Source organism: Vidua macroura, chromosome 6, assembly GCF_024509145.1.
Source record: "Vidua macroura isolate BioBank_ID:100142 chromosome 6, ASM2450914v1, whole genome shotgun sequence".
NCBI classification, from domain to species: domain Eukaryota; kingdom Metazoa; phylum Chordata; class Aves; order Passeriformes; family Viduidae; genus Vidua; species Vidua macroura.
This window is the reverse complement of record NC_071576.1, coordinates 1,968,253-1,987,608: the sequence shown is the minus strand read 5'-3', so window position 1 is coordinate 1,987,608 and position 19,356 is coordinate 1,968,253. Positions and strand designations below refer to the sequence as shown.

Below are 19,356 nucleotides of genomic sequence, written 5' to 3'. Positions count from 1 at the left end.
GGGAAGCTCAGGAACCTCAAAACAGCTCCAGCCCCCGACCATCAGGAATTTTGGCAACACCAGCATGGCCGAGCGATGGTGTCACAGCTCCAAGCACGGGGTGTTCAGGCAGGAACGAGCTCTGGGCTTTTCCGAGCATCCCCGGAGCGGGCTGGGATGCTCGGGAGCTGTGGCAGGAGCGGAGCTGAGCAGGCTGGGATGCTCGGGAGCTGTGGCAGGAGCAGAGCTGAGCAGGCTGGGATGCTCAGGAGCTGTGGGGCTGAGCAGGCTGGGATGCTCAGGAGCTGTGGCAGGAGCAGAGCTGAGCAGGCTGGGATGCTTGGGAGCTGTGGCAGGAGTGGGGCTGAGCAGGCTGGGATGCTTGGGAGCTGTGGCAGGAGTGGGGCTGAGCAGGCTGGGATGCTCAGGAGCTGTGGCAGGAGCAGAGCTGAGCAGGCTGGGATGCTCAGGAGCTGTGGCAGGAGCAGAGCTGAGCAGGCTGGGATGCTCGGGAGCTGTGGGGCTGAGCAGGCTGGGATGCTCGGGAGCTGCAGCAGGAGCGGGGCTGAGCCCCCGGTTCCCCCTGCATGGAACGGGCCGGGCCTTCCCTGCTCCAACAGCCCAACTGCGGGCGAGGAGCGCGTCAGTCACTCACCGGTGCCGCACCGGAATTTGCATAATTCCAATTATGTTTCCAAAACGGGGAACGGGCTCTGACAACAACTCTGCAGTGCCTCGAACAATCAGAGAAGATGGAAAAGCGTCGTCTCGGACCCGATGGTCCCGCAAGCGCCTTCCGCCGGCACCGAGTCAGCGGCGGGATTGCGGCGTGGGAAAGGATGCGGCAGTCTGGGTTTTGCCATCGAAACCAATGGATATAAATGTGTTTGAGGACGAATGAGCCTCTCCCCGGCACTGCTCTGCCTCTCTGTCCTCTTGTCCCTTCATCCTCCACCCCCTGCCTCCCCCAGGGCCATCCCAGCTACCACAGCTTCTGCCTTTCCCAGTTTTCTCCTCTACCTGGAGGCAAAAGAAAAGCAGGAATGATGGAGCCGGCTGTGAGTGCCGTTGGTGTGTTGAGCCATCGCGGGCGCAGCAGGATATTTAATCTCCGTGAGTCACCTCTCCCTCCCTATCTGCCATCTGCAAGTGCTCCGGCCTGAACTGCAGGTTTGGGAACGGGCTGCTCCGGAGCCACGCAGCTGCGGCTGTCCCGGAGCCTTCCCCGCTGCCGCGGCGCGCAGTTTTGGCAACCTGGGAATGCCGGGGAGTTGGCAGATGTTAAACGAGTCCGCAGATCCCATGCCTTAAATAGCACCTGGTTTCCCCAGGCGGATGCTGGGAGGTGGGATAGAGCCCGGGAGGAAGCTGCGGGTGCCCCGAGCCTCCTCTGCAGACTGCGGAACCGGCGGCAAAACACTCCGGGTCTGGTGTTTAATTGCCCGCGGTTAATTGGCAATCCAAGGGAGGAGGAAGCTGCAAGGAGAAACGTCAATTCATAAACCCTCAAGTGTTGGGAAGCTCCAGATTTTCCGAAGGCCCGAAAGCAGCCCGGCTGCTGAATAATGCATCGGGCTGCCGAGAAATTGGCAAACACCGAACCAGTTAATCCACAGATCCCTCTCAGATGCCAGCACTCCTCCAGTGACAACGTGATTAACCAGTTTCACTACTGGGAGCGTTTCCGGGAGCTGGAGAGCCTGGAGAAGGCAAGGAGGAGTTGTGGAGCCCCTTCTCTCCCACGGCAGAGCGGGGCTGGGGGGGACACTGGAATTGTGAGGGGTAAAAAAGTGAGTGTGGCATTAGAGTAGGAGGTTCCAGGCTTTGACCTGGAGGCCTTGGGTCAGGGAAACCCACAGGTCACTCCAAACAAGGTGGAAAAGCTGCAGCTCATCCTGGTGGGGAGATGCATCCCCTGCCAAAAATCATCATAATGGCCATGATGAAATGAAAAGCTGGGAAGTTTTGGTGCTGTGGTTAAAAGTGTAAGCTCACATCCAGGGGAAAATGCAGAGCAGGATTTCTCTGTGAGGCAGCCAAACAGGCAGGGCAGGAGCAGATCCTGAGATTGAAGGCAGTGTCCCTTAAAGGAGAACACACCTCTGCCCTATTCCCTGCAACATTCCCAGCCCTCCCTAAAGAGGCTGCAGGCAGCGTGGCCAGGAGCAGATCCAAAGCAGAGCTGCAGGAGAGCAGCAGGAGCAGCCCAGGAGCATCAGCAGAGCCCAGCCTGGATGGTGACCCTGGCTCTCAAATGCCACACGCTCAGAATGTTTGGAGGCAAGGGCTGGAGGACTTTGGATTCATGAATGGGTCCAAGGCTGTAAGATGAGCCAGAGATCCAGGGACAGCTCGTTGGCAGCCATTGAGCTCCTTCCACAACGCAGCGCCGGGGGCCAGCGCCTTCCACAGCGGCCCTTGCTGAGCTTGGTGCTTCTTCCAGCCAGCAGATGCCAGGGAAGATCATCCCAAACCTTTGTGTCAGGCAGCAAGGAGCCACTAAGCACACCAGCAGTGTCTGTCCTGCTGCTGGCCCTCACCTCCCTACCCAAATGCTTCTATTTTCAGTGCTGATGTGAAACCCAGTTCGTTCTGAGTCATCACAGCCCGAAAAACTCGTTATATTGAAAATATGAGTAGCTCCAGAATATACAGGAATGGAATTTGAACATTTAATAGACATTCTTTGGAGACAAAGGTAAAGCCCTGCTGGCCTGCCAAAGCTCCCTCTCGGCAGTGTGAGGTGGGTGCTGGGGTTGGTTACAGCCAGGGCAGCAGCCTGAAAGCCACAAAAACATGATAGGAAAAGCTTCCTGGAGAGCTGGGTCAGTTCCAGCCTAATCCAGCCCCTGTGGGGAAAGGCATCCTGGCAGCTGTTGGACTAATGGGATCACTGTGGACACATCCCGCTCCAACGGTGCGTGGTGGTGGGAACTCCCCAGCCACGGGGTCGTAATGCTCCACAGGAGCCCCGTCCTTCCTAGGGGAAAATGTACAACGCTCCTCAGAGCAAAAATAACAAATATCAGCAGCACAGGGACTTTGCAATCCCACGTTCCACTCCCAAAGTGCAAAGTCTCCCTTGGAGCAAGCACACGGAGCCAGCGGGGCTGCCCAGTCAGGAGCTGTCAGCACCAGGCACGGCAGACCCTGGAACTCCCAGCCTTCATGGAATGAGTTCCTTCCCCAGTAGCAGCTTTGCAGGAATGGCAGAGGTATTTTGGGGCTGGATTGGCACTGGATGCTTCCCTCTGCTCCTCTCTCTGTCCCCTGCAGTGATGATCCAGGCAGGTGCCTTCCTCTGATGGACCTTCATGGGATGAGTACTGCTGGAGCTGAGCCACAAAAAAATCAACGTGGTCTTCTCAAAAATCCAGGACAATCCTGGGGAATTGCTTCCTTTGCTTCTGAGGTCTCCCAGTCAGCCCACCCCGTGTCCTACTTTCCTGTAACTACAGAGGCTGCTTGAGGTTTTCCCCTTTTCCCCCCAAAATGTGAAATAAAAGTGCATTCTCATAAAACAGCAGAACAATCATTGGATGCAATGCAGCGTTTCTGCAGCTTTCCACAGTTAGGAGTTTTCTTAGTTTTCATGCCTTGCAATGATGAGAGAGAAAACCTCCCTTCCTGCTCCATCAGAAACTTCAGATGAAGCCACTGCCTGGTCCATGCAGTGGAAAATCAAACAAGGAATCCATTCTAGGCACAAGCATGTGGATAATTTTAGGAGTTCACAGCTTCATAAAATCCCAGAATGGTTCCAGCAGGGACCTTAAAGCCCATCCAGTGCCACCCCTGCCATGGCAGGGACACCTTCCACTGTCCCAGGCTGCTCCAAGCCTGTGTCCAGCCTGGCCTTGGGCACTGCCAGGGATCCAGGGGCAGCCACAGCTGCTCTGGGCACCTGTGCCAGGGCCTGCCCACCCTCCCAGCCAGGAATTCAGGCTCTTTTCTACACCTTGGCTCCCTCCTCTTCTGTTTAACCTGAGTTTTCACCGGAGCTGGAGCTGGAGCTCTGGGATCCTGTACAGATCCAGGAGCTGTTGGTGGCACCCCTGGGGGGTTCCTCTCACCTGAAAACCTCTAATAAAAACAATTCCCAAGCATCACCAATTTCCATCTCACAGGGCACCCATTAAACCCTGCCGAAGCATTTTTCCTAACTAAAGCTGTCTTGGAAGATGCAACTAAGAAAACCAGGAACAGAGGAGTGAAGGGCAGCCTCTGGAAGGGAAAACTTGAGGCAAAGCAGGGGCCAGAGCCTGTTAAACCACTGTGAGACTCAGCAGTGACTCACATCTTGACTTTTTTCCCCCTCCTTTCTTAAGGAGGCCAGAGATACCTGTTCTTAAGCAAGAGCAGAGCCACTTCCTGGACAACCCCTCGCACACCCCATTTCCCGCCTGTACAAACCACCCTCCACAGAGCTGCTGGGGCTCTGACTCACCTCTGCACCTTCCAGAGCTGACACAGGGTGAAAACGACACCCTTCTGCCCTTGGGGTGCTCCCACTTTTCAAAGGGAGATGGATTGTGGGGCTCCACCTCGGCCTGAAGCCCCGAGAGCCTTTGCTCAGAAATAATTCTGAAACACGAGCAGGACCTCAGAAGAGGAACTGAGTCAGTCAGCAGGGGTGACACTCACTCACCAACAGCCCCTGGGAGGTGATGCTTCCCCACGAGATGAGGGGAAAGTTTTGGGTTTTTTTAACTTCCAGAAAGCACCAAAGCTGAGGGGATTTCAGATTGCCCGCACTGGGCTGTCAGGTTGGACAGATATTAGAAGCAAATCCAAGATAAAAGCACAGCCGTGTCTTAGAGGGAAGTCTGAGTCACAGAGCTCACACTGAGGCTGCTTCCACATCCACAGCAAGTTCTCTGCTCCTGGCAGTCCCTTTTGTCCCATTCCCAAACCCCAGTGAGAAGGGAGGTCACCTCAGCTCCCCAGGCTCTCACAGCCCTTGCACCAGCTGTTCTGACAACGTTTTCAAAGCGAGACGCATTCCCTTGGGAGGACTCGCATTAACAGGGATAATTTCCAATGAGGAATGGTGGGCACAGTTTTTCCAAGGCCTGTCCATGAGGACAGGGCCCTGTGACTGGGGGCAGAGCCCTGCTGGGGGCTGAGTCACGGCGCGCTCCGGGCTCACCGCGCTCCGATGGGACGCGATAAGCGCCGGCATTTTGAAATGTGACTCACTGCTACAGCCAGAGAGACACCGGTTCCCCTGCTTGTCTCCCAGCTCCGAGCAGTTTAATTAAGTCAGAGTAAGTTCATTTACACAGCCACACCCTGGACTGACAGCCAGGCAGAGCCTGAACACCCTAGAAGGGGAAGGCTCCTGCACCCACCTGGCTGGATATTCATGGAATCGCGGAATGGTTTGGGTGGGAAGGGACCCCAAAGCTCAGCTCGTTCCATAGGCAGGGATGCTGCTCACTAGAGCAGGTAATGGTGCTCCTGAGCATTCCCAAAGCTTTGCAGCAAGGAGGCCGTTCCAGGGCTGACACCCGGCCTGGCACCTGCAGCTGTGGGAGCAGCCTCGGAGCGGAGCCCCGGCCGTGCCCTCTGCCAGCAGAGCAGAGCTGTGACCCCGCTGCCTGTCCCAGGGGATGGCAGCTGTCACAGGATCCATATCCCGCTGCTCCCCAGCCCCCCCGCAGCCCCAGCACCTGCCCAAGTCCTTTTATCAGCTCACTGGTGTCCTACTCAGGCACCACCGAGTCCCAATGTCACATCTGTCACTCCACAAGCACCCCTAGTCACTCATCAGCCCCTTTGTCCATCCCTGCGTGTTCCACACCGGCCTCGTGGCTGCCCTTTCCAGGGAATTTCCTCCCTGGAACACGGCAGTGACAGTCCCTCCGTGCCCTCACCTTCCCAAGTTACGTGGGGCTGGCACCGAGGCTGGGGAACCCTGACAATAAAGTTTGCTCAAGTGGGAATATTAAAGCAGCATCCTCCTTTTCCACTTATAGTCTCTCATCTAATTCTCAAAGGAATTACAGCCAGGCTTCCATTCTGGGAGATCCAGAACAGAGCCCTCTTTATGCCAGCACAACGCCCGACTCCGGCACCAGACTGCCCCTTTCTGCTTCTCTCATAATTCAATACAAGTAACATACCAGGAGAGCTCCGCTGTATAATTGCTTTATTTTCTGCTTATTAGTTCTTTACCAACACTACAGCCATATTGAGAACACAAAATTCCTGGGTACTTCAGTCCGGGAGATCACAGGCCACAAACTCAGTCACTTGGTCGGACACGATTGAACGCCATTCAAAACTTACTCCATAAATTCACACGAACACAAATCGATGCACTTGGAATTCCAGACTGGTTTGTTTGGTACAGAATTCCCACTTTATCCTACTGACAGCCACTCCCTCGTGCTGAGGTCCAGCTACAGCCTAGAAAGGACGTGTTGGAAGTGAAACCTGTGGGGTTTTGTTCGGTGGCCACAGCCGTTTATTTCTGACGGCTCTGCCACACCTTCCAGTAACTTCTTCTCCCCCATCTCTTCCTCCCCACTTCCCCCACCCCCCCAAAATAAATTTTAAAAATCCAGAAGCAAAAGCAAGTTCCTTTCACCTACAAAACAGAATTACAAAGTTACTTCTAAGGGCATACAAAATTGGAAAGTCAACTTAATGCAAAGGCTGCCCCAGCGCTTGGAAACACAGGAAACCAACTCAGACAAAAAATGAAGGTATTGAAGTTTTCATGTTGACTGAGAATAGGTTTAAGAAAGTTCAAGAACCATTAATAGAGCTTCAAGTTTTCCAGTTTAGGCATTTACTTTGTGCTTGGCTATTTTATTGATGCTCCAGAAGAAAACAGTAACCATATTGTTGTAATTTTAAGGTTTTATACCACCACACTGTTCATTAAGTTACAGCAACAGGAAAAGAAAAATAAAAGCTAGAAAATAGAGCAATGATATTCCAATGGCAAAAAGCCTGGGATTAAAAGAAACTAATCTCACTTCCTCTTCTTTAGGGCTGAGATGGAAGAGTTATTTCTACATTAAGCTTCTGCAGACTCTCTCTAATTCACAAAGTCCATCAATGCTCTATCTTCTAGCACCAAGAACCCATCCAGTCCCATTTGCAACCCACATCCAGAAAAGTCTTTTTTTTGGAACCATACTCTAAAAGGACTTTGAAGTGCTCCAAAGCATTGGATTTCAGAAGCGAATTGAGGATTTTTATCTTCCCATACATCTTTGGTAAGAGCTCCATGTACAAGGTACTCAGCATGCAGAGTCACCACTGCAGCAATGTAGTGTAATGCCCCCAGTTCCACGTAAAACTTATATTCTTGAAAAGAGAAAACAATTAAGGAAAAAAAAAGGAAAATAAAAGCCATTTTCTTCTGGTTTTGTAGCATACATTCCTAGAATTCCCCAAGGGAGTTTTAACTCCGTGAGGAAATCTGAAGTTAATCCTTAAGGCTGAATAAGAACCAGCTGCTTTAACAGTTTGTGCACCCAGCGTTAATTAATACTTGATTGAGTTTTTATGCAAATACTCGCTCTGGGTGGGGTTTTTGATTGGCCAGTCCCAGCTACAGGCTGTGACATGGCTAACGAGCTGCTTTGCCCTTTAAGAACTAATTATGGAAGTTTACATTCAGCGTCGATTCTCTCTCTCTCCCCTCCCCGCTCTCACTAGCAGTTCCTCAATGGGCCTCAGCCATCCAACACAGTTCCCTTTCCTACAGGACTCCAGCAGCCCCCGGGACACAGGGAGGAGGCTCCAGCCACTCGCAGGAGCTCAGGCCAGGCTTGGAAAACCAAAGCAAGCAGTGATTTCCTCAAAATGGCCATTCCTGATGTCAGAAGCCCCGGGCTCGAGCAGAGCTCGGCTCGGAACTCGCCCCTTCGCAAGGCTCCAGCATGGAAAAAGAACAATAATAATAACAATAACAACCATTTCCTTCTGTCTGTTGGAAAGAAACTGGAATCCTTTCAGGGTTTAGGTGTCTCCAGCTGCCTTGAGATGGAAGCGAGAGGCAAGTCAGAGCTGGACTTTTGCCAAAACATCTGATTTAAACTCAAACTCATTGCAACATTTTATTGCTGCATCTGCTGGAAAGAGCCTCGGCCCGAGGACTGACACCAAGGAGTAAAAAAACTGCAACTAAACCTCATTTAAGACAAAAAACCTGCCCAGTGCCTACCCTGGAACTACAGCATCGCTCATGCCTCGTTTGCTATGTGGTGTGGGGAGCTGGTTTTGCATCCCTCCTCATGCATGATGTATGGGTCAGAACTTCCCAGCTGAAGTTCTTACATTTCCCAGCGCCCGACACGCACTTTGAACACGTTACAGTGGAATTCCCACTCTCTGCCACTGCAGGCAAGAATTCCCCTCGTTAGCCTGAGCCGTGGAGCCAGACTGAGTCACTGTTTAGTTACAGATTAACAGAACTTTTTTTTTTTTTTTTTTTTAAAAAAAAAAAAAGTCCTTAATATAAAAAGACAGACTGCAGTTTGATTTTAAGCAACAATTTTCAGTTTACTAGATGAAGTCGACCTAGCAACATATCCTGCAAGAATGCAAAAAAGTAGCAATCTACAGCAAAGTGAGAGAAGAGAGAGAAAAAAAAATATATATATAATCAAAAAAGTAGACCCAGAAAGCATACACTGAAAATGGAACCCTCCCCCAACATCCCCCAAAATAATCAAACCAGCAAAGGGCTAACGAGAGGAAAAAAAAACCAAAAAAAAACAAAAAAAAAAGTTACTTAGCAAGTCTATAATGTGTCCTTCCCCTGTTTGCTGGAAGTCTGCCATAGCATCTAGTGCCTGTGTTCGTGTCACATTCGGAGGTTAGAGCATCCTAACGCCAAGCAGGAGGAGTTAGAACAGGAATCCAGCCAAGGGTGCAGGAGGAAAGGGTGGCAACTGGAGAAAGGTGATCATAATCCTATGGATGCGGTTTTGTTTTCACTTTTCAGTAGAGAATCATTCTTCTGGAAAGCCACGTGGGTTATTTAATTTTTTTTTTGTTTCTTTTTTTTATTTCTGTTTGTTTAATTTTTTTTTGTTTTGTTTTGTTTCTTTAATTCTTTGTAGACTAAATAGTTCCTCTCCCATTAGGATTTATAATTGGACGTTAACCACGTCAGCCCTTCGTAGAGTCCATCCCCCGTCGTGGCACAGGAGGGCTGCACATACCAATTCCTATCCCTGATCCGGGTCAGGCCCAGTTTCTCCTGGATCTCGTGGGGTTTCATGGCGTCGGGCAGGTCCTGCTTGTTGGCGAAGATGAGGATGATGGCGTCCCGCATCTCCCGGTCGTTGATGATGCGGTGCAGCTCCTGCCGCGCCTCGTCGATGCGGTCGCGGTCGGCGCAGTCCACCACGAAGATGAGCCCCTGCGTGCCCGTGTAGTAGTGCCGCCACAGGGGCCGGATCTTGTCCTGGCCGCCCACGTCCCACACGTTGAACTTGACGTTCTTGTAGGTGACGGTCTCCACGTTGAAGCCCACGGTGGGGATCGTGGTCACCGACTGGCCCAGCTTCAGCTTGTACAGGATCGTGGTCTTGCCGGCCGCGTCCAGCCCCAGCATCAGGATCCGCATCTCCTTGTTCCCGAAGATCTTGGACAGCACCTTGCCCATCTCGGCGGCATCCAAGGGAGGGCGAGAGGGCGAGCGCCGGCCCGGCGGGGAAGGGCGGGCGGGGCTCAGCGCGGGCCGCGCATGGGGCGGCGGGGAGGCGGCTCCGCTGCTCCGCCGGGCCCGCGGCGGCGGCTCCGCCCGCTCCTGCCTCGGCTCCCGCCGCGGCGCCTCAGCTCATGGGTGCCGGCGCGGCGGCGGCGGGAGGATCGCGAGGGCCGGGGAGCGCCGGGGAGCGCCGGGAGAGGCCGCGATGGCCCGGGAGCGTCCCGGCCGTACCTGAGGGCCCCGCGCGCCGCTCCCTCCGCCCGCGCCGCCGGAAAGGGGCCGCGCGCGCCCGCGCCCGCTTCCGCCCCGCCGCCGCCCCGCGCATGCGCCCGCGCGGGCCCCGCCACGCCCCGCCGCGGCCACGCCCCCCCTTCCGCCCGCGCCTTCCCGCCCGCCCCGCGCGCCTGCGCCGCCACCCTCGGGAGGGGGGGGGCCGGGTTCCGCGAGGGGGGCGTGGCCTCGCCGCTGATTGGGCGAGGCGGGGCGGCGCGCGGAGGGGGCGGGGCCGCGGTGGGGAGAGGCGCCACGCGATCGCGCGTCAGCGCGGGGCGCGCGCGGGGCCCGGGGCGCGTCTTAAAGGGGCAGGAGCCGGGGGGGGGGCACCGAGCCCCGGAGCCGGCACCGGCACGGGCGGTGCGTGAGGCGGGGGCAGCAACCCCCGGCACGGTGCCCCGAGAGGCTGCGGCCGCCCCTGGAGCCCTGGCAGTGCGCGAGGGCAGGCTGGGCACCGGGCCGGGAGCAGCCCGGGACAGGGGGAGTGTCCCTGCCGTGGGCCGGGCCGGGCCGGGCTGCAGGTCCCTCGCAGCCGCAGCCGCGCGGTGATTCAGTGCTGCATCATCGGCTTTGTGCCTCCGCCTTGCCCTGGCTCACTCCCTGCGATCCCGGCGGGTGAAACTCCGCGGGTCGGCGCTCGGGGCACGTCCCTGCCCCGTGCCCGGAGCGGTGCCCCGGCACGCCCAGCGCCGAGCACGGCGGCTCCTGCACACGCACGCCGTGGCCGTGTCCCCGCCCCGCGCCCCGGGGCCCTGCCGGGGGACCGGCACACAGGAACGGTGCCAGGGACGCGGCGGCACTGCCAGGCTGCTCCTCCGGGCCGGGCGCGCCCACCCAGGTCCCGTGAGAGCCAGCCTGTGGTGGTGGCTGCTCCTGAGCTCGTGGAGTGAATGGGGGAAGCGGCACCTGGAACACAAATCCCACGGAATGATGGAATCACAGACTGGTGTGGGTTGGGAGGGACCTTACAGCCCCATCTCCTTGCAGCCCTGCCGTGGGCAGGGACACTGGCATCCCACTGGGATGCTCTTGGTCACTTTGGGGTGTCCTGCTGGAGAGCACAGTCTGCATTCCCTTGAGACTGTGTAGGATTGTGTCTTCCCATTCCCTTCAAAACCACCAAATTGTGAGTTGATTTCTATGGCTGATGTCCTGGCACATGGCAAACAATCCCTCTTGGAGCTGCCAGGGGGAATGCTTGGGTGTTTTTTTGGGAGAACGGGAGGTTTCCTGGACTGCAGAATTATTAAAGGGCTCAAGCTCTTCCCTCTGGTGAGCAGGGACAGGAACGGCTGGAGCTGTGCTGGGAGGTTTAGCCTGGAGATCAGGCTGGGCCAGGGGTTGGATCCACGGTCCCTGGGGGTCCCTTCCAGCTCAGGATTTTCCGGGGTTCTGTGATGTCAAGAGGAGATTTCGAGGAAGGCTTTGCTCTTTCCTGCAGCGAGCCAAGAGGGAGGATGCCAAGGCAAACACGGCATCCACGGCCTCTCCTGGTGAGAGGCTGTGCCAGGGCACGGCCTGCTGACCCCAGGGCTCAGGAGTGTCCCTGCCTGGCCGGGCACTGCCAGAGTTCACGCTCTGCTGATTAAACCAGCAGATAATGCTGCTAATTATCATACTGGATTGGGATTTCCAGCAAGCCCTGATCCTGCTGGATGCAGCTGGTTGAGTCTCTGCTCTCGCTAGCATGGGATATTTATCTAAACAGAGAGCTAAATATTTGCAGGGCTAAAATTAACATCAGGCTGTGGATATTGGTGGGTTTTCACTTGGCTCTGCTCAGTGTGACCATTTCCGTGCTGCTGAGTTCATTCAATCAGGCAGCACGAGACCACAAGGGTTCAAAACAGTAGAGAAAGGTGATGTCAGGAGCTTTAAGGTCCTTCCTTTGCCTATGAGCTGGAATCTGTTGTTCTTCCCTTGCCTCAGAGCAGCTTTTTGTGCTGTCAGGAAATGGCTTTTGGTGCTTTTGTTCTGACAGTGCAAAGCGTTGAGGGGAGGGTGCTGAGGTTGTTCTGCTTTCCTTTGTAAGAGCTGAGAGGCTCCTTTGGGGCTTTGTCCCAGGACCCACCAGGTGAGGAGCGTGGATCTCAAGGTTTAGGTGAAAATAAAGCACAGGTGGTGGAACACGGGATGCTCGGGCTGTGTCACCCCCCTCTGGGTACCATGAAACCCCATGGAATGAGCAACTGCAGCGTGGGGAAGTGCCCTTTCCATCATCTGCTCCCCTTTTTGCACCCTGCCACGCTGTTCCTCGGGTCTCTCCTCTTGAATCTTGGCTTGTTGGAGACTGCACTGTCCATCATCTCTGGGGATTGGGTGCAAATAGGGCTTGGCCTGCTTTGGCTTTGCCCATTTCACCTGGCAAACAGCTTTTCTGAACTCTTCCTTTCCCTGCTGGAAAAGTGATGGGACCTGTGCAACACCTGCCAGGGTTTCTCCGAGCTGCTCCTGCACTGGAGCCCCGTGGAGATCGGGCCCTCCCAGTGCCCCTGCTCCAATCCCTGTTATCCCTCTGCCTGCTAAGGATGCCTCAGGTTTGAGCTTTTATATTTTCCCATTCTGTGCTGCTTTAGTGTGCGGGTCTGGGCTCCATATTATGGGATGCTGAGCTCTCTGCACAGAGCAGGGAGACAAAACAATTCCTGCTCCAGCTGGGCACCAAGGACAAATGATCCAAATCTCAGGCCCAGGAGCACAAACAGCGTGGGCTGGAGAGAGAAAAACAAGCAGGATGGGAGTGCCTGGGCTAAAGCTGGAATGGGACAATGAACTGCAAGGTGCAAATGGAGCAGAGCTGATCCCAGTGAGAGCCCCCGGGAGCGCTCGTGCATTTTGGGACCATTTTGGTTCCTCTTGGCTGCAGCCCTGGCTGGGCTCTGGTGCTGCCCAAGGTGGATCCATGCAGGAGATCCTTGGAATGAATCCCTGCTTTATTCTGTGACTCCATCCAGCCTCTGCTCCAGGGCAGCCTGCACAAGGCATCTCTCCTTTCCCCAGATCCCTGGCAGGGCCCGTGGCTGAGTTGAGCTGCTCTGGGCTGTGGTTTCTGCCTCTGTATGACACTGAGAGCACCCAAAACTGATCTTCCCATGATCATCCACGGCTCAAAACCTGCCCGAGGGGAGTGATGAGCTGCACATCTTCCCACAGAAATCCCAAACTGATGGGGGGATGTGGTTACGTGCCCTGAGCAGCTCGGGATGGAAGGGACCACAGTGGGGTCACCTGGTGCCACCTCCCTGCTCCAGCAGGGCCAGCACAGGGCACAGGACTGTGTCCAGCTGGTTCTGGAATGTCTCCAGGATTGGAGACTCCTCTCTGGGCAATCTGTTCCAGTGCCTGGTCACTGCACAGTAACACGTTCTTCCTCAGAAGAGAAATGGGATTCACTCAGGCAATTGCTTTTCCACCTGTGCTGGGATTTATTCCCAAGGATCCCCCCTGCCCTCCAGGAAAACTTCCCAACCTCACAGTCTGTGCACCAGGGGAAGTTTTGCCTTGGCCTGGCTGTGCTTTTAAAGGGAGTATTCCTGCTCTTTAGGAGGATAGATAGCAAGGAGACATTTGAGCACTCAGCACTTCGGGTAGTTAAGATCTCTAATTAGTCACTAATGAACTCAGTGCACGTCAATCCTGGCAGCTCACGTTTCCCAGTCCCGCGGGGAATGGGGGAGAAGCTGGAGAGAGAGCACCACCTACTTTTGGAACATTTTAGTGGAGAGTCCTGTTGGTTTCCGTAAGTGCACAGGAAGAAGGGTAAACAGGAAGCAAATGGAAATAACTTCAGTAAAGCAAAAAAAAAAAAAAGGCTTTGCTGTCGGAGGGATCCCACTGCTGTGTCCCTGCAGAGCCACTGGGAGAGCACAGCCTTTAAAATGGGAATTTGGTTGGAAAGACAGGCCCTCATTTTTGAGTGAGCGACTTAAGCTGCTGTGGGGTGGGAATTTGTCACCACAGATGAAATGTGATGGTCTGAGCAAAGCAGGTTCTTCACCTCAGGATGGAGATAAATCTCCTCCCTGTAACCACCCTCAGGGAAAGGAATGCACCTCTGGCCACTGTCTACTCCATATAGCTCAGCCTTTCACTGCTGACTCATTTTCAAGGTAAAATACCCCCAAAAAAGGCACTCAGAATACCCAAATATATTCTAAATTACCTGAAAAACGTGAGCTCTTAGGATGGGTTCAGTTTCACACACCTGCTTGAGAATTAAAACCCTTCTCAGGTCCTTGGCAACCCCCAGTGAGTTACTGGGTAGCCTGCAGGAGTTAAATATTTTAAAAGTGAGTTAAATATTTTAAAAGTGAGATAAATGTTTTAAAAGTAAGTTGAACGTTTTAAAAGTGAGGCGAATGTTTTAAAAGTAAGTTGAATGTTTTAAAAGTGAGTTAAATGTTTCAAAAGTGAGTTGAATGTTTTAAGAATGAGGTGAATGTTTTAGAAGTGAGGTGAGTGTTTTAAAAGCGAGCACTGGCTGATGCTGTGTCAGTGGATGGCGTGTCCTGTGCACCTGCTGGGGATTTACAGCCCAGAGAGTAAGAAGCAATTATGGTTATAAAGTGATTAGGGCTTACAGCCTGGGGAGAAGGGCAGCAAATAACCTGTGGGACCGTGTGGTAGCTCAGCTGGGCCTGGCTGCTCCTTATCTTTCACTATCTTCCCTTATCTTTCCTTATCCAAAAGGAGCCTGTGGGCATTGCAGGTACCAAGGTTTGCATTTATTGCTTTCCGTGGGTTTGCATGGCTGTGGTTCCATGTTCTGCCCTCCACCAGAGGTCCAGGTGCTGTCACAGCAAATTAACAAACCTTGAAACGCCGAATTAACAAAACCTTGAGGAAGTTGATGCTCATCAATCAGAGGATTTTTTATCTCTTTGAATATAAATCAAATTCCAATCACTGTGGACCATCAGGCCAAACCTGTTTTGATGGGGTGCAGCCCATCTTTCCTTGCTTCCCTCTTGACAGAGATGGGAAAAGCCTTTGTTCACTGATCTTCAAAGACCTTTGTGGCTTTCCAAGGAAGGAAAAAGGAATATAATTACTCTGGCTTTAGTATCTGCGTTAGATAAATTCTCCTGTTGTGAAAACAAATTACATCCTCCACACAACAATGGCATTCCAGAGGTAGATTTGTCATGGAGATATCTGACACAATGGGCCAAGTGTCCTGTGCTGGGGTGACTCAGGGAGAGAGGCCTTTCCCAGAGCACTTGGCCCTGGTCGTGCCTCCCCGTGGGCAGGGAGGGGTGGGGATGGTTCCCATGGATGTCTCAGCCCTGTTTCCTGTGATTTGGGATGCAGCAGCAGCTGGGATTGGCAGGAAGCTGAACCTGAAACCTCCGAAGTTGTGTGTGCTACAGGCAGTGGCATCAGAGACATCCCTGGATCTTCCCATCCCGTGAAGGAAATGGAGGAGTGGAGGTGGGAAGGGCTGTTGGGGAATATCCTGACTGCAGCAGGTCTCTGTGAGCCCCAGTGTGCTGAACTGATGCCTTGAGGATCCTGAAGAATCAATAAAATCCCCCAGGTATCATCAGGAAAAAAAGCCCTGTCCTGGTCTCCAGCCCCCTGTGGAAGTGAGGAAGAGATCCTCCAAAGTGGCCTCCCAAGGAGGAAAACCAGTCTGACACCCTGGAGAAGGGAAAGCTCCAGGGAGAGCTCAGAGCTCCTTCCAGGGCCTGAAGAGGCTCCAGGAGAGGGACAGGGGACAAGGGATGGAGGGACAGGACCCAGGGAATGGCTCCCACTGCCAGAGGGCAGGGATGGGTGGGAGATTGGGAATTGGGGATTCTTTGTTCAGAGGGTGGTGAGGTATTTGGATGCCTTTGGATGCACCTTTGTGGCTGCCCCTGGATCCCTGGCAGTGCCCAAGGCCAGGTTGGACATTGGGGCTTGGAGCAGCTTGGGACAGTGGGAGGTGTCCCTGCCCATGGAAAGGGGGTAGAATGGAATGGGATTTAAGCTCCCTTCCCACACAAAGCATTCAGGGATTCTATGATTCCAGAATATTTAGAGTTTTGTAATAGATCTTAAGTACATCCAAATGTCTTTACAGGTGCTATTGGCAAAGCTGGCTCCTCCTTTCCCAGGGTGTTCTCAGGGGCAGAGAGAGGAAATGAAGAGAGGGGCGGACACTGCCTGACCAAACCTTCACATGCCATCGTCCTGGATCACCACCATGGCAACACCAGCCTGAAAAATCCTGAAGCCTTAACAAGAAAAATAATTCGAGGCCCATGGTGGGATTTTGGGGTGTCCTGTGCAGGGCCAGGAGCTGGACTCCATGATCCTTCTGGATGCCTTCAGCCCAGGGGATTGTGTGGTTCTAGTCCGTGACTCTGTTGTTGCCTGGCCCTTGGAAGGAGGAGTTTTGGAGCTCCGTGGGATCCCCAGGCCGGTTATTTGTGGGGCTGGAGCCTGGCTTAGCCCTAACTCCGTGCACAAAGCTGCCGCGGGGCGCTCAGCGGGATCCGGGAGCAGCTGCTCCCACTGGGCTGGGCGGGGTCCAGCGGCTCCGGGATGAGCTCCGGAGGGCAGGGCACCCCCAGGGCTCCGGGATGAACTCCGGAGGGCAGGGCACCCCCAGGGCCCCGGGATGAGCTCCGGAGGGCAGGGCACCCCCAGGGCCCCGGGATGAGCTCCGGAGGGCAGGGCACCCCCAGGGCCCCGGGATGAACTCCGGAGGGCAGGGCACCCCCAGGGCCCCGGGATGAGCTCCGGAGGGCAGGGCACCCCCAGGGCCCCGGGATGAGCTCCGGAGGGCAGGGCACCCCCTGAGCTCCGGAGGGCAGGGCACCCCCAGGGCCCCGGGATGAGCTCCGGAGGGCAGGGCACCCCCCAGGGCCCCGGGATGAGCTCCGGAGGGCAGGGCACCCCCAGGGCCCCGGGATGAGCTCCGGAGGGCAGGGCACCCCCCAGGGCCCCGGGATGAGCTCCGGAGGGCAGGGCACCCCCCAGGGCCCCGGGATGAGCTCCGGAGGGCAGGGCACCCCCAGGGCTCCGGGATGGGCTCCGGAGGGCAGGGCACCCCCAGGGCCCCGGGATGAGCTCCGGAGCTGTCTCCAGCCCCAAGCGGGCTCATTTGCCATCTCAGCTGTTGTTTGGTGCTGCCCAGCTCTGTCTGCATCCTCGCTGTGCCTGGGACCTCCTCAGGCTGCCAAGCCCGTTCCTATCAGATTTTCTCTGGGGAAATCCCGTAGTTCCATGCCCCTGCTCTCTCAAATCCCTCCTGCTATGGTTTTTTTCACGTGAGGAAAAATGTCTGTGTTTGTGGCAGGAAGAATCCCCGTGTCAGTGGCAGGAGGAGGGGGGTGCCTGGATGTGTTCAGTGTTATTTCCATGGGGATGGTTTGCCTTTCTCCCCTGTTTGTGGATGCCAGGCCCCCCTCTCCTCATGCCTTGACCCCTAAATCATTATCCTAATGCCTTTAGCCAAAACTCCAGCTGTCACCAACAGCTCTTCCTTAAGGAGATAAAAAGAGCCCAGAACAAGGTCTGGGATCTCTCCCATGTAGCCCTGACAGACACCCTTAATGCTTCAGGCTTGTGCAGCACTGGGGAAAATCTCATTTTCCTTCTCAGAGATGGGATTGCCCTGTGGACTTTAGCCCTGGACTTTGCTCCAGTAGCTCGGGGCGGGCTGGGGGAAGTGCTCAGACACCTCGGAGTGGGTCTGCCAGGGCAGGAGGTGTGGCCCCGCTTGGGCAGGACACCCTTGCCTCGACCTCTGCGCTGGAGAAACACAATTCCACGAGCCATCCAAGGAGGAGAGGGAGCAGCCAGTTATTCCCATGGGATACCTGGGGCAGGACACTTTGACAGAGGCAAAACAGAGAGTTAAGATGAAAAACCCGCAGTGAATGAGTTCCTAGGCAGCTGCCTGTTATGGCAGGGAATGAATAAAAGCAGGGAGCTCCTGAATTTTATTCCTTGCCTGAGGTTTTTCTTATTTTTCTATCCTTTGCTGAGAATCATTCAGCTCATTACACCTGCAAGGAGCAGGCTGCCTCTCAGCCATTCCACAAATCCTTCTGAGCTCTCTCTGGGCACATCCCAGAGCAGGACCACGAACTTAAATTTTCAGCCTACAACAGCACAACCTGGCCTGTCTAAAACCAAAGTATTATGCTGGATGCTCGCTTGAAGAGCTACATTTTGCTCCCTGTGCCTGCTGCTCCTCCCACCGGCGCTCCCGGGCTGATGGGGAGCGGAGGCAGCCGCGGGAGCAGCCGGGCACGGTGGCTTGTGCCTGTAATCCAAGCTCCGGGGAGGCTGAGGCTGGCGGATCGCTGAGCCCGGGGGTTCTGGGCTGCAGGGCGCTGTGCCGAGCGGGCGTCCAAGCTAAGGCCGGCATCGATATGGTGGCCCTGGGGGAGCCGGGGGCCACCAGGTCGCCTAAGGAGGGGTGAACCGGCCCAGGTCGGAGACGGAGCAGGTCAAAGCTCCCGTGGCGGTCAGTAGCGGGATCGCGCCTGCGAACAGACCCTGCAGCGCAGCCCGGGTGACAGGACGGGACCCAGCCTCTTTTGGCGTCTTCGTCCCCTGGCCCCGGCATCTTTCGGCATCTTCTCCCCTCGGACCCAGCCCCCTTTGTCAGCTCTCCGTGCCGCGCAGCAGCCGCAGCAGCGGGGAAAGGCAAAAGCACTCCCAGGGATGCTCCTCCTGAGGATGCCGCGCCAGCCTCGCCCACCCAGGGGTGCTCAGGTTTTGGTGGGACGTGTTGGGATCCCAGCAGATGTGGCTGTTAAACTGGGAGATGCCGTGTTCCTGTGCCGGCCAGCAGGATTTCCCCTGGTGTTTTTGGCTGCGAGTCAGTCCCACCCCTCCCTCAAAGGCTGGGGAAGCTCCCAGGAGCCTCTCATTATTCTGCTCCGGCCGGTATTCACTGTCACAGCCCATTGGTGTCCTCGGCTCCGAGCTCTACCCTCTCAGGAAAACGCCGGCAGTTCGGGAAGCTTTGCTCTGCGAGCAGTTTTTCAAAGCAGGACATCCCCGGTCTGCTCTGTCCGGAGCTGTCCCGGGGACAGAGCTCCAGGCTGTGCCTCGCTCGGCTCGGAATGAAAACAGCATCAGGGTGTGCCTGCTCTGGCTCCGAATGTTTGGGCTCCCTCAGCAGCCGAAACCTCCTCAAAAACCGTTCCCGTCTACCCAGGCGGTTTGGAACGTAAACCAGAGGGAGCTCAAGGGCATTCCCTCGGTTCCCCACTGCCACTGTGTGGCCAGGCAGAGCTCGCACAGGACGGGTGGCAGGGAATCTGCAAAACGGATGGATCTGGTGGTCTGTGGGTGGGATCCGAGAGCTGGGAAGGCTGAGGTTGGGATTTTGGGCTGCAGTTGTCGTGCTGGTGGAAGTTCAGTGTGGATATGGTGCTCCTGAGGGAGCCCCTGATCCTAAATCCCACTGCGAATCTCCGGTAACA

The 19,356-nt window shown here is 55.3% G+C and overlaps 2 protein-coding genes across 2 annotated transcripts in view; one reads left to right on the top strand and one right to left on the bottom strand.

Moving 5' to 3' along the window:
* The window catches only part of VCPKMT (valosin containing protein lysine methyltransferase), a 40,043-nt gene that overhangs the window by 16,981 nt on the left and 3,706 nt on the right, over positions 1-19,356 (top strand). The window lies entirely within an intron of this gene.
* On the bottom strand, positions 6,114-9,933 carry ARF6 (ADP ribosylation factor 6). The gene has a single exon (XM_053981381.1). The coding sequence runs from the start codon at positions 9,608-9,610 to the stop codon at positions 9,083-9,085; it is 528 nt and encodes a 175-aa protein (XP_053837356.1). The 5' UTR covers positions 9,611-9,933; the 3' UTR covers positions 6,114-9,082.